This window comes from Pecten maximus, chromosome 9, assembly GCF_902652985.1.
Source record: "Pecten maximus chromosome 9, xPecMax1.1, whole genome shotgun sequence".
Lineage (NCBI taxonomy): Eukaryota > Metazoa > Mollusca > Bivalvia > Pectinida > Pectinidae > Pecten > Pecten maximus.
In genome coordinates this window covers 19,918,310-19,933,464 of record NC_047023.1, presented here as the reverse complement: position 1 = coordinate 19,933,464, position 15,155 = coordinate 19,918,310, and the positions used below count along the sequence as shown (strand labels likewise).

The 15,155-nt window shown below is 42.1% G+C and overlaps 1 protein-coding gene across 1 annotated transcript in view; it reads left to right on the top strand.

Annotated features, from left to right (window-relative positions):
• LOC117334493 overlaps nt 1-15,155 on the top strand; it is a 155,995-nt gene that overhangs the window by 88,962 nt on the left and 51,878 nt on the right. The window contains 16 exon segments of the mRNA XM_033894150.1: nt 221-1,987; nt 2,375-2,516; nt 2,809-4,520; nt 5,576-5,773; nt 6,230-6,364; nt 6,736-7,002; nt 7,482-7,838; nt 8,097-8,276; nt 8,954-9,070; nt 9,412-9,564; nt 10,357-10,515; nt 11,391-11,606; nt 11,831-13,264; nt 13,554-13,787; nt 14,023-14,210; nt 14,398-14,809. Coding sequence (XP_033750041.1) covers nt 221-1,987; nt 2,375-2,516; nt 2,809-4,520; nt 5,576-5,773; nt 6,230-6,364; nt 6,736-7,002; nt 7,482-7,838; nt 8,097-8,276; nt 8,954-9,070; nt 9,412-9,564; nt 10,357-10,515; nt 11,391-11,606; nt 11,831-13,264; nt 13,554-13,787; nt 14,023-14,210; nt 14,398-14,809 — 7,671 coding nt within the window.

Below are 15,155 nucleotides of genomic sequence, written 5' to 3'. Positions count from 1 at the left end.
TGGAATCCCAAACAAATGAAAACAGGAATACTAATTGGTTTAAAGTTTAAACAAAGAAAGTAATTGATGGTTAAGTAATGCCACAAGCCTGACTTTCTGATCAAAATGGATGTGGCTTCATAATTTCACTTGAGATAAAGAGTGATTCATTTAAACTTCTAGAAAGATGAGTTCATATTATGGATTTATCAATAACAAAATGTTTGTTTTTCCCAAACAGGAACTTACTCGACTGGAGGACAACATGAGTGTACCATATGTGCTGCAGGCTCTGAATGTCCAGATGTGAATGGCACTAACATTGCTACTTGTAGCGCGGGTACATACGCTGTGGCCGGTTCAGCTGCCTGTGTTCCATGTCCAGCTGGGTATGAATGTCCAAGCACTGATGGAAGTCAGAATGACAGATGTCCGGCTGGTTTCTACTCCTTGTCTGGTGTGGACACATGTACGCCTTGTTTGGCAGGAAAGGCTTGTCCTTCAACGGAATCAGACTCTCTGATAGTTGACTGTCAGGCGGGAGAGTATGCAGTTGCTAGTTCAACAACCTGTACGAAATGTCCGCCAGGGTATGAATGTCCATCTATCACTGCTGCCACCGAGACCATTTGTACTGCTGGCACATACAGCGTAGGCTCACAGAGTGCATGTACTTCCTGTCCAGCAGGTTTTGCCTGTCCGCTCATCTTTGCTGCTGTTGTCAACCAATGTCCCCCTGGATATTACACTTTGGGTGGAGCCGATACCTGCACCGCCTGTGATGCTGGGAAAGAGTGTCCTGATAAAACCAATGCTGGAACAGCATGCGTCAGTGGTTACTATAGTTTAGGAGGCGCCGCAGCCTGCACCAGGTGTACCCCTGGCTATCAGTGTTCAGATGCAGCAGTAGACCCGGTCATCTGTCCAGTTGGTACATACAGTGAAGGTGGTACCACTACCTGCTCAAACTGTAACCCAGGGTATTACTGTGGCGAAGGTAGCACCAGCTCTAATGCTACAGAAAATATTTGTCCTTTGGGATACCACTGTCTTGATGGAGGTACACTGACCAAATGTGCAGCCGGGACTTATGGCGATGTCGCAGGTCTCAAAGCTGATACAGAGTGTAAACAATGTTTGGCAACATTCTACTGTCCAGAGGGCACTGCTGTGGCACCGACACTTCTTTGTCCTCCAGGTTTCTTCTGTCCAGCCGGTACAGCAGGGCAAAAGGACAATCCTTGTCCCGCAGGCTACTACAACAAGATTGAAGGGGCAGCGGCACAAGCGGAATGTAAAGGCTGTCCAGAAGGATATTGGTGTGCAGCGGGTACCCCTGACTATGACATTGAAGCCCAGACCTGTCCTAGAGGCCACTATTGCGAAGCGATTGGGGCCACTAACCCTATACCATGTCCAGCTGGCAAATACACTGAACAAGGTTCTGCTAAAAATATTTTGGATTGTAAGTCCTGCCCCGCTGGTTATTATTGTTTGGAGGGTGGAGCCACACCAACTCCCTGTCCACCAGGTACCTTCAATGACAAAGAAGAGCAAGTCAACATCACTGGTTGTTCCCCGTGTACATCTGGAAAGTCTTGTACTTTATATGGGCTCACTGAACCAAACTACCCGTGTTCTCCGGGATATTATTGTCCGGGTGGCAATTATGCTCCTAATCAGACAGAGTATGCTTGTCCTGCAGGGACTTACACTGACCACACCAACTTGACCGCTATAGAACAGTGTGACAAATGTCCAGAATCGACCTCTTGTGCTGCTGGAACTGGAGGAAAACAGAATCCACCACAGGCATGTGGCCAGGGGCACTATTGTCCACTGGGGACAGGCTCACCTACAGAGACGCCGTGCGCCGCTGGTAGTTTTACCAATCTTACGAATCTAAAGAGTCAGGAACAGTGCTATGTGTGTCCAAGAGGGTTCTACTGTCTTGAAGGTTCCATCCAGCCAACGGGGGCCTGCTTCCAGGGACATTGGTGTCCTGATGGTCAGATATATTGCATTTTACATTTTTAACTTTAATTTAACCTTTTTTAAATACACTTGATACATGTTGATATTAGAATGGAAACTATTGAGGAACTATTTAAGGTACATTTTTATAAAGTTTGGGAAAATAACACAATCATATATTAATACTATATTCTGTGATATAAAAACCTTCTAGGCTTATTGGTCTGACAATCCTTAATTGTGTATGTATTTTTCCAGTTGCATTGATTTCAGGAGAGGTACAAAAACAATTAATTTCAAACTACATTGTTTTGAAAATATTCTAAACTACAATTGTGAATTACCAGTATAAGATTGTTACTGCTCTTGGAATAAAAGAGCAAAAGGATGAATTATCAAAGTATGCCTATTTTCTTTTCAGGAACCCCAGCAGGAAATTCATTTCCTTGTCATGCAGGCTCTTATAATAACCTTACCGGGGTGGACGCCTGGGAGAAATGCGTGGACTGCTGGGCTGGTTACCACTGTGTCCAGGCCTCCATACTGCCTGCTGCATGTCCTATGTAAGTTACCGAGGGCTCCAGGATTACATTGCGATTATAAGAAAATTTCTTAACCTTTAAATTCTTTTTTGTGTAATATTGCTTTAAAACTTACGATCTGTTGTATCTAAGTTAAATTAGGCTAAAGCAGTTATGTGCAGATTTGCAAGCTAGTTAAATAAAAGTCAAATATTTTTTTGTGTAATATTGCTTTAAAACTTATGATTTGTTATATCTTAAGTTAAATGAGGCTAAAGCAGTTATGTGCACATTTGCAAGCTCGTTAAATAAAAGTGAAATCTTTTGTTGACAGAGCCACCTATAATCCAGATACAAAGGGAGCGAGCCTTGCAGCATGTCTAGCATGTAAGGCCGGATATTATTGTCCCGTAGAATCTGTGGTAGATCCACTTCCCTGTGAAAAGGGCAATTATTCTGATACCGGTGCCTCAGCATGTACAAGCTGTGAGCCAGGATATTATTGTTCTAGCAATGCTACGAGTAAAACTACCATGGAAACGGACTTTATTTGCCCTGGAGGTACTGAATGTCCAGGAGGAATGAGTGTAAGACCAGATTTGTACAACCAGCCATGCCGAATGGGCAATTATTGTCCCCGCGGAGATGTCAATCCATGGCCAGTCCCCTGTCCTAATGGAACCTTCAACGGTATTACTGGTCTGTCTCAAGTCAGCGAATGTGAGAGTTGTACACCTGGATACTACTGTACACCAGAGGGTTTGACTGCTGTGGCTGGAGAATGTCCAGGTGGTTACTATTGTCCGTTGGGTACAGGATACATGTACACAAACCCTTGTCCTATTGGATTCTATAGGAACGGGTCTGCTAGAGAGAAGTTTGATGACTGTGCTGAATGTGTGTCTGGATATTACTGCTCTGTTGAAGGTCTAGCTACACCAACTGATTGCCCAGCTGGGTATTACTGTATCACTGGTAGTACTCTCCCATCTCCTTGTCCCCTCGGTACTTACAGCAACTCAACCAACCTTCGTAGGAGCACTGATTGTACCCCGTGTCCTGGTGGTTACTACTGTGATGGTATAGGACGGACTGAACCGACGGATGTATGTGATGCAGGGTTCTACTGTAAGGAAAAGGCGTATACCTCCGCTCCACCAGATGGGTTGACAGGAGGGGTGTGTCCCGCTGGAGGTTACTGCCCGGCTGGATCCGCTGTGCCCACTGCCTGTCCAGTTGGACAGTACAGTAAGAGTGCGGGGGCCAAGACTTCATACGAGTGTATACCATGTGATCCGGGATTCTATTGTGCTGGGTCAAGTAGTACTAATGCTTCAGAGCCGTGTGCTCCTGGATATTACTGTACAGGTGGGGCTGGCACACCGACACAACATGATACTGATCCGGGGCACTATACCCTGTCAGGTGCATTTAAACAAGAGCCCTGCCCTCGAGGTCAGTATCAGCCGGCAGTGAGGTCGTCAGCTTGTTTACTGTGTCCACAAGGATATTACTGCAATGGTACAGCTACTGTTACTGAAACCCTTTGCCCTACTGGTCACTACTGTCCCCTTGGCAGTGAGTATCCAACGCCATGCCCTGAAGGGACGTATCTGAAAGACACAGGACGTTACAATGAATCCCATTGTACTGCCTGTACCGCTGGGCAGGCATGTGAGATGGTAGGGCTATCACTACCAAATGTTTACTGTCAGGCAGGTTTCTATTGCGAGGAAGGCTCTAACGACTCAACTCCGGTAGCATACCTCTGTCAACCTGGTCATTATTGCCTGGAAGGAACGCAATACCCAACAGAATACCCATGTCCTGCTGGTACCTACACCATAGCGTCAGGTCTTCAAGCACCAGAAAACTGTACAGACTGTCCTCCAGGTCAGTACTGTAATGGGACAGGTCTGACGGCACCGTCTGGTCTATGTGCTGCTGGTTTCTTCTGTAGTGGTGGTGCTTCAGTCAGCATGCCGGATGATGGACAGAGAACTGGAGGGGCTTGTACACCTGGTAACTACTGCCCAGAGGGAGTAGGTATGTATCTGAATCATCTTAATAATTCCAGAAATAACTGCAGGTTCCATATGCTAAATAATTTGTGGACTTTATAACAATGTAAATTTAATAACCCTTTACCTCATTATTAGCTGACCTAGTCTGAATTCGCTGCTCATCCTGAACACATGAACCGATTTTGATGAAATTTGATCTGGAACATTATTGGGCAAAGGAGATCCAATGTATACTGGGGCTGGAGGGGTGGGGCCCAATAGGGGAAATATTGCAATAAAGAAAAAAGCTAATATCCTTCTTCTTGAAGAAGACAGGATTCGATCAACATTTAGTTTGAACCATTCTTGGAAGAAGTAGCGAAACAAGTAGAATAATAATTGTAGTATAACTTGAATGGAAAGTATTTTGTCACGATTACTGAAATAACCAGGTGAGTGATGCAGGCCCCCACATAATGAAAGAAAATCAGTAGAACAAAGTTGGAGATTCTGTGGGTTTGTGTTTAGATTGCTAAGATGCAACATTTTTATTTATCCATTTACAATCTCTTGTTAACACAGAATATTTAAAAAATAATCAATCAATTAAATAAGATAGAAATTAATTATTGTTTCTTTTAGTCTAAGGCAGCATACAGCAAATAATTTAGTTTTCGGTTGACTTAAGATGATGGGGTGAAGGGAAGTTGGAAGAGACAATGTTTTGAAAATGCATTAATGGGAAGGACACATGGCTATGTGAGTGAAGGGCTGTCATGAGTCCTGGCATGGACGCTTTGTTGTATCCTTGAACAGGATATTTTACTCTGTTGTGTTCCAGTTGACTCAGCTGTGAACGAGTATGTAATATACGTAGAACAGTGCAAGAAATGTCATGTATGCACTTGTTAGCCCCGAAATGGCAGCTCTGGCTGTATGCTTCCCCAGTAGTTGAAAAAGACATTGGCTGGTTGCTAAAGGCCTAATAACCATGAATGATAATTTGTGATCCACTTTGAGACGGCTGTGTTGCTGTGATATAGTGATATATAAATCTCCAAATTATCATTATTATAATTATTGAATTTTGATTTACAGGAACACCAAAGAATTGTACTCCTGGGACGTACCAGAACCAGACCGGCATGGACTTCTGTTACAACTGTACCCAAGGGTATTACTGTGCTGAGGACGCTACCATACAGCCAGATTTGTGTACTGCAGGGCGCTACTGTCCGGAAGGCACAGGACTTGACAGACCTATGTGTCCCCCTGGAACCTACAACCCAGCCCTTGGTAAATGTTTTATTTCTATTGGTAGCCCATACTGACTCAATTTGGGCTCAATATCCTCTCAAAATGTAATAAATCACAAACCAAAAATAGAATTATAAAGAACCATCCAAAGGCCTAGAGAACAAGAAGATTGGGCACGGTAATATAATAGGAATATCTTTTTAAAATGGTTCCTTGATAAAACTGAGTGAGAAATTAAAGATCAGTACAAGCCCTTTTGTTCAGACAGAGGCATTATGGACCTAGTAAAGTCATGTTCTCTTACAGGGATTTACATTCCAGATCCTAGTACGACATTTATGCTGAAGTTCAAAGAACTTTGAAAATGTATAGGTACAATAAAATATCCCCTAGTAGCAATATAGCTAGTATATGTTATATTAGTGAGGATATGAGGTCTGTATTGATGTACAACATGTGGTCCATGTCACTATGTTTATAAACTTTCTTATACAGGACTCAGCATGGAATCACAGTGTCTGCCCTGTGCTGGAGGATTCTCCTGCTCTAGTTGGGGTGCCATTAATTTTGACTATAGTCTTAATGATACTGGGACGGAGCCATGCTCAGCGGGGTACTACTGCAAATCAGGTATTCAAACTATCAGATTTATTTCGTGATGTCCAAAATTTCCATATCATTGTTTTTTTATTTACAGTGTTAAAACAACAAAGGCAGAACAGATAAAACATCACCTGTCCCCCTCACACTACCTTAGAGTGTAATTGGGGATGAAAATGTATCTTTTGACAGCTGACCTATCACTTACATCTCTTTTCCCCAATAGTGAACGGTTGTCAATGGCTCTGTCATTACACTCTTTGCTTTCAAAGGAAATAAGCATTTCCGAAAGCTTGCAACCAGTTTTTAATGTCTGTTTGTAGTTTATCATAATTCCAAATCATGTTAGAACATGTTTCTCAATTTGACTGAATACTCAATACATCTATAATATGTTTCAGGTTGTAATGTGAGTACCCCGACCCCCGAAACAACAAGTGGTGTAGGCGGTCCCTGTCCCGTCGGCTATTACTGCCTACAGCAGACAGAAGACCCCACGCCCTGCCCCAATGGCACCTTCAGGGATACTGTTATGGCTGAGAAGGTTGCAGACTGTCAAGATTGTAGTTTGGGACAGTACTGTGGTACGGAGGGACTCAGTAATGTAACCGGGCCGTGTGATGCAGGTTTCTATTGTCTCCGTGGTAACAATGTCCCGACGCCTTTGGGTAAGCAATAAATAGGTTTATTCTTAATTATCTCTTTTGTTTGTTTTGTTGGGGGTTTTTTTGTTTTTTTTTACTTAAGCGAAGGAATTTTTTATTAAAAAATAAATACAACTCACACATAAAAATTGATAAAGCTTTATACAGATTGGGTTTTTTTGTGCTTTAATAGAAAAATGTGTGTTATACAAGAGTTTTAGTTCTATTGGGACATTTGTGGACAAAATAAGATATGAGTGTTTAGGAAATAGCTTTTATCAGTGAAACTTTCTTTAGGGTCATTGATGTTCTTCACAGGTTTCACTTTTGATATATCTGAAGTTTTTCATTGCAGTAGATCAATATGTTTATCATTTTGGTGATTATGCAGCATTTTTCTCATAAAATAATTTTCTTAATATACATTGTATAATTTTTGGTGAAATTTTAAGTTAAATTGATTCCCTATAAATCCTTAAAACTTAATGATGTTGTAATTTCAGGAGATCAGCCATCAATTGGAGGTCCGTGTCCGATTAGTCATTACTGCCCTGTAGGGACTTCCAGCCCTTTGGCCTGTAACCGAGGTACATACAACAACCTGACCGGACAGGCCGAGTGTTTCTCCTGTCCTGCTGGCTACTATTGTCCTGACAACACCACTACGTATGAGGACTATCCTTGTCCTCAAGGTTACTACTGTATGAATGGCACAGAGTTAGGCACACAGTATCCGTGTCCAAAGGGAACCTTCCGAAATGTGTCAATGGGCCAAAGTATAAGTGACTGCTATCCTTGTACAGCTGGTTCATACTGTGGAGCGGAGGGTCTCAGCACGCCAAGTGGACCGTGTGATGCTGGTAAGGAAATGACTTGTTCCTTCATCTCACTAGTATATAATTTAATTGTAGAGAATGAATTACAAAAACAGAAATAGGGGCAAACAGCTTTTGGCATGATTTCATTGGAATGAATGGATTTTATTTAAGAATTTGTAAAAGTGAAGACTGAAAGCTATGTCGTTTATGTCTATCTGTGCTTCATACAGTTGATAAACTGTTGAAACTTCCTTAGGTTGGAAGTTGGCATTATTTTTCATTTTTAAATTTTATTTACAGGGTATTTCTGTGTCCAAGGAGCGAAGACTGCTACACCAACCAATTATAACAATTTCACCAGCGGAGACTGCTTGTGTCCTAGCAACTCGACAGGAGGGGAATGTCAGCCAGGGTTCTTCTGTCCCCAAGGCTCATCTGAGCCGACTTCCTGCACAGAAGGGTCATATTGTGCTACTCCAGGTAATCGGAGACCTCATCAATGTCTTTAAGTTTACTTTAAGGATATAGCCTCTTCAGAGTTTTCATAGCATGATTTAGAATGTTATTTTATAATTCAAAACAATATATCATTTTGATATTCCATGCATTTTAACTTGGGCTGCATATTTCAAAAAATCAATTACTGTGTTTTATGTTCAAAGATAGCCTTCAATGATGTAGATAGTGATGAGTGTTTTACAGTACAGGAATATGATCAAACTTTTAAGTTTGAGTTGTAATTTCCATACATCGACATTTTTGAAATAGAAAATATAGGAAGAGCCTCAGAATTATAATTTAATACATTTGTACATATAATTTTGATTTAACCTTAATATGTATGTATAAAAATATAAAAACAAATGAAAATCTGATGTTGACGGAGTCATAACTACCCCATGTATTACTATGGGTTAGGTGTTATAATGGAATAACCCACTGATATACAATTTCCCAGATTTGTTTTACAGGGTTTGCCCCCATGATGGGCTTCTACCTTTCCTTTGGGTTAAGTGTTTAAGCGAATGCCCTGTTACACACAATGTTCCAAATTTGTTATACAGGGTTCGGACCCTTGATGGGCTTCTACCTTTCCTTTGGGTTAAGTGTTTAAGTGAATGCCCTGTTACACACAATGTTCCAAATTTGTTATACAGGGTTAGCAACAGTGACAAGCTCCTGTAAGGCTGGCTATTACTGTGGGTTAAATGCTATAAGAGAAGATCCCACGGACGGTGTTACTGGTGACATATGTCCTATGGGAAGATATTGTGGTAAGTGATATGTAGGACTGTGAAGAATTCGTAATAGTTCATGACCTTGAAAAAAATGTTGTCAATGTATGACCTTGACAAATCATACAAGATGTATGAACTTGAGTATATCATACCAAATTTATGACCTTGAGTAAACCATGCTTGATGTATGAACATGATGTATGACCTTGAGTAAACCATGCTTGATATATGACCTAGAGTAAATCATACATGATGTATGACCTTGAGTAAACCATGATTGATGAATAACATTCAGATGTAATTATAACAGTTGTATGACCTTGAGGTGACTTATGGTTTTCCTATGAGTTGATCTGAGCTTGTTTTGTCTTTTTTAGAGATTGGAAGCACAACCAACCAAGCACGCTGTCCAGCAGGAACCTTCAATAACATGACCAGCCTCACACAGTCGTCAGAATGTACACCTTGTACACAGGCCTACTATTGTGGCTCTACTGGTCTCACAGAACCTACAGGACAGTGCTTTGAAGGTAAAGAGATGGTAAAAATGAAATAAAATCAAACAAGTGTACAAGATGGTATGATGTTCTGTAGTCGAATCAGCTACGTCGCTTTGTTTAACATAGATGTGCAAGAGTCTGTGGCGCTCTCATCCCATATTTTTACGATCTCGTCACACTACTTTCGAACTTGGTTTCAATAGGATCATGATAAAGACAAAACATCCTTTGGGGTAGATAGAATCTTTTACCATCTGACACTACATAAGACAGAGCTAGTATGCTTCACATTGGGTATTAGTCAGATGAAAGTGACAGTGTAGTCATCGAAACGTTGTACTCTTAATCATCATATTGGTTGTGTCATATAACTTCTATCATATATAGTTATATAACTTCAGATCTCATTTTGAAGGTAAAAATATATTGTACTCTCGACTAACACTCAGCACTGGTTCAGAGGTACCACTCAAACAGATCAAAATGGTTCAAATATAGGAATCGGCTCATTTGTTAGAATGTATAGATTGCCACAGTGGTTCATAGGTATGTTGAGCATGGTGGTTCTTAGGTTGGTTTCAGCACATGCAAGTGTTTATAAGAAGTGCTTATGGCAGAGGTTAAGAGATTAGACTAAGCAAAATAGCTTAAATGTTCTGAGATTGGTTTCAACACATGCAAGGGTTTATAGGAAGTGCTTATGGCAGAAGTTTAAGGGGTAGACTAAGCAAAATAAGCTTAAATGTTAAATTAAGAAAACAGAATCAACAGGTATGTTGGATTCAAAACATATGTATATGTTCTTGCCTTGATGCACCACAGGATACTACTGTCCGACTGGCCAGAGCTTAGGGAATCCAGTAACCTACACGTGTACCCCAGGTCACTACTGTCCAGTTGGGGTCTTCGAAGAGATCAACTGTCCCTCAGGAACCTACCAGGACCAAAACGGCCAAGGCTCATGCAAATTCTGTGAACCAGGTAAGTCTCATTTATAAGACATTACTATTGGTTAATTGATTTTTTTATGATAAAGTATGACAATAACCTTTGTTTTCTTTTTAGCTCGCCTCTTGAAGAGAGGGGGGGGGGGGGGGGGGGGGATGTTATCACCCATCACCCAGTGTTGGCATCAGTGTTTGCTTTGGAAAAGATTTTGATGCAAGTGTTGAAAGGCGTAATTAAACTCCTTATAATTGTACTCGAGTTCTAATATTTGGTTTCCGGGGGGGGGGGGGGGGGGGGGGTATGAGTTAGCTATTACGATCCAGAGTGGGAATGAATATTTTTTTGGGGAGAAGTCTTCTTTTTAAAAAAAACATTTTGCACTTAGACATTTTTGATCAAATGTTAAGTGTTTAAAAACATCAGTAGACGCCTTTATAAGTGTACTGTGGTTTAATATTTGGTTTAAGGGTTGTGTGGGAGTTAACTATTATTTTGTGGGGTCAAATATTTTAATGTGATGATTTTAATTCTTTCTACAATATAAAACCTCATTTAAACTATATGCAATTTACCTTTGAATAATTTTTTATTGAAATATCGGTATATATGTATTGCAATATAGATTCCAGTTGATGAACTCACCCCCTAATTCTAGTGCGCAGTATATTGATATACAATGAGAGACAAGATTTATAGTCTAGTTTTATACCAATGATGGTACTCTTGTTCGTTAAGATGTCTAATTTTTCCAGCTCTGGAGATCGTTTGGAGATCTAGTAATGGGTCTGATCATATTGTGGTATTTTTTACTTAAATCATAAATGATTCCACCATAAATTAAATTGGTTCAGATCAACTTCCCAGACTTAGACTGCATACCACACCTGTACATTGTTTTTCTCCCAAAGGTTACTACTGCAATGTGGCCAATACTCCTGTGACAACCTACACACCTTACGAATGTCCTATGGGCTACTACTGCCCCAATGCCACAGAATTCGCCACCCAGTACGCCTGTCCTGCCGGTACCTACAACCCGTCTACCATGCTGATGGACATCAGTGAATGTACTCCCTGCGACACGGGCAAATTCTGTGGTTCTGCAGGACTCACCAACTACACAGGTAAATCATATCTTCAGGAGAGTATAATCAATACCAGGAGTCCTGATACAGTCAAATATATCATACAATCCTTTAAAACAAGAAGGAATACTTCATATTATAGAACTCCCGTTGAACCTTAGAACTCCCGATGAAAGGTTGTTGTACATCATCTGTATAATAAGTAATGTATTGCACAACACCAATAAAAGTTTCTTTTTCACTGATACCTTAATTGTTCACAGGCGACTGTCTGGCTGGATACTGGTGTATGAATGGGTCATCAACAGCTACACCCACTGATGGGACAACAGGTCAGGCATGTCCTATAGGAAACTACTGCCCACAGGGAACTCCAGTGCCTGAGCCCTGCCCTCTGGGAACATGGTCTTTCAGTACCGGATTGGCTACATCTGGAGAATGCCAGGACTGTTCTGGGGGTTACTACTGTAATGGTACAGGTCTGACCACTCCATCTGGGTCATGTGATCCTGGTTACTACTGCTCCCGTAAGGCAGTGACCCCTACGCCAACTGATGGTGGAACAACTGGCGATCCCTGCACCATTGGGCACTACTGTCCAGGAACCACCACCTCACCACTCCCCTGCCCAGATGGAACATATATGACCAACACTGGGGCAGATGCATGTTGGAACTGTACAGCGGGATACTACTGTATAACGGGCCTGACCCCTGACCCCTGCCCACCTGGGTATTATTGTCCCGAGGGGACTGGGGTGCTGTGGCAGTCCTGTCCACCTGGAACCTACAGCATGGCTACTGGACTGTGGGATGTGGACAATTGTACACAGTGTACCGCTGGTATGTACTGTGACACTGCTAATGCTACGTCTGTCACTGGGCCCTGTAATCCTGGGTATTACTGTACTCTAGGGTCAGACTCGGCGACACCAGACGTTGGTAACACTGGCACCGCAGGGCCCTGTCCTGCTGGTCATTACTGTACAAGTGGAACAGTGACTCCAGATAGATGTCCCAATGGAACCTATAGTAACCAGACCAAGCTTACTCTTGCATCAGAGTGTACCCAGTGTGCCTATGGTAAATATTGTGGAACTGAAGGCCTCACAGAGCCCACCGGGGACTGCTGGGGAGGCTTCTTCTGTCTACAAGGGGCTTCCTCACCAAACAACCCAGTCACTGACGCCACAAGTGGACCGTGCCCTGTCGGTCACTACTGCCCGAACGGAACATCATATCCACTAGGCTGTCCAGCCGGATCCTACAACCCAAGTACTGGAGAGGCTTCATGTACTGACTGTCCTGCAGGATTTTACTGTCCAGAAAATTCCACAGATTACTCCGGAAATGTCTGTCCTTTGGGGCACTACTGTCCGGTGGGAACAGGTAGTATGTATCAATATCCGTGTGACAAGGGCTACTACAATGGAGTGACAGGCAAACACAGTGTTGCAGACTGCTTGCCATGTGATCCAGGCAAATATTGCGGCACTACTGGTTTGTCCACAACTTCAGGGGACTGTGCAGGTGGGTGGTATTGTATACGTGGAGCATGGTCGAACCAACCAACAGATATTGCTGTCTACAATGCCACCTACTCTGACTGCTTCTGTCCATCAAACACTACTGGCGGTCAGTGTCAGCCTGGAGAATTCTGTCCGACAGGTTCCAGTCAACCCACACCTTGTACTACAGGTAAGCTTACAGATTAGTGGAACACCTAGTAAATTCTACAATGCTAATTGGAAGTACAATGGATCTTGCTCATCATATTCTTTTTTCCAAAGAAACATATTAGGATTACATGGATATTATGATAACTGGGATATTATGATAAGTAAACAAGCAATTGTTTGATGGGAAACAAGGAAATTCCAGACTTGTGTGAAGACTGTAATGTAAAAAAATAAAATTAATGCTATTTATTATCGAAGTCGTAACGTTGGTATTTTATCTGCTATATTGATTATGAGTATATTGACAGGTAAATACTGTGATGTGGTCGGTCTGTCAACTGAAGCGGGACCGTGTAGGGCTGGCTACTACTGTACTCTGGGAGCGAACCGTGAAGATCCCCAGAATGACACCACAGGTGGTATATGTCCCACTGGACACTACTGTACCTTAGGTACAGGTACACCAGAACCATGTCCATCAGGAACCTTCTCCAACACCCTGGGCAACACTGCCTCCTCCGACTGTCAGCCCTGTACCCTCGGTAAGGCTGGGTCTTACATTATTTAATTAGCATGGTTGTTAAAAATTCTCTAAGGTTTCGGAGTTCTTAGAAATTTTGACATTCAGCAAGACTTTCCTTTTTGAATACAACTTCAAAATAATTAATATGTTTGTCAAATGACATTTTACTTTTTTAAAAGCAATATTTTGTGGATAGTGACACTTGTGATCTGAAGTAACAAAGTTAAAGTTGGCGGAATCTTTTGTTTCACTAGGTTGGTACTGTGATAATTCTGGGCTGTCAGCACCAACAGGGCAGTGTTCTGCTGGTTATTACTGTCCAGCAGGCCAGAATGTTAGCAGTCCGGCTGACTATATCTGTACGCCAGGACATTTCTGTGAGGTTGGAAGTGCCATGCTTACCTCGTGTGCTTCTGGGACTTATCAGAACGAATTTGGACAGGTAAATAATATAATCAGGTATTGTCAGATTTTTATTTCCAAAGAAAAGGAAACATACTGCAAAACTCTGAAAGACTGGCAAAAATTGAAAATAGGGAAGGAAAAGTTTGATTACATTTTATATGTCCATCCAATACTGGTCCTGACAAGTAATCATGGATATACACCATCTTCCTTTTCTTTACCAGAGTGTGTGTAAAGAGTGCCCAGAAGGTTACTTCTGTGACGGTTCAACACAAAACGACACATTCTGCTCTACTGGTGTCCAGAATCCGGCCATTTGTGAACCAGGCAACTTCTGTCCCAATGGTACAAAATATGCTACAGAATACAAATGTCCAAATGGAACCTACTCCAACAGCTCAGGTCTCAAGTCATCAGCGGAGTGTACCCCGTGTCCAGGAGGAAAGTACTGCGGAATTGAAGGACTGGCGGCTCCATCTGGTGACTGCCAAGGAGGGTACTTTTGTACAGGAGGGGCGGAGACACCTACCCCAGTAGATGGTGTGACTGGTAACATTTGTAATGCAGGCCAATACTGTCAGCCAGGTGTGGCCTTGGGAACCAATTGTCCAGCTGGCACCTATGGTCCAACTCAAGGTGACTTTCCTTTTCCACACTTCTACCAAACAATTGATGCTAACCCATTGGTGTCCTCAGTGGAGTATCTGTACATGTGTAAATGGTTTGTGTGTTGGAGTTGTCAAGATGTGTAATCATTGATGCTAACCCATTGGTGTCCTCAGGAGTATCTGTACATGTGTAAATGGTTTGTGTGTTGGAGTTGTCAAGATGTGTAATCATTGATGCTAACCCATTGGTGTCCTCTGGAGTATCTGTACATGTGTAAATGGTTTGTGTGTTGGAGTTGTCAAGATGTGTAATCATTGATGCTAACCCATCAGTGTCCTCAGTAGTATCTGTACATGTGTAAATGGTTTGTGTG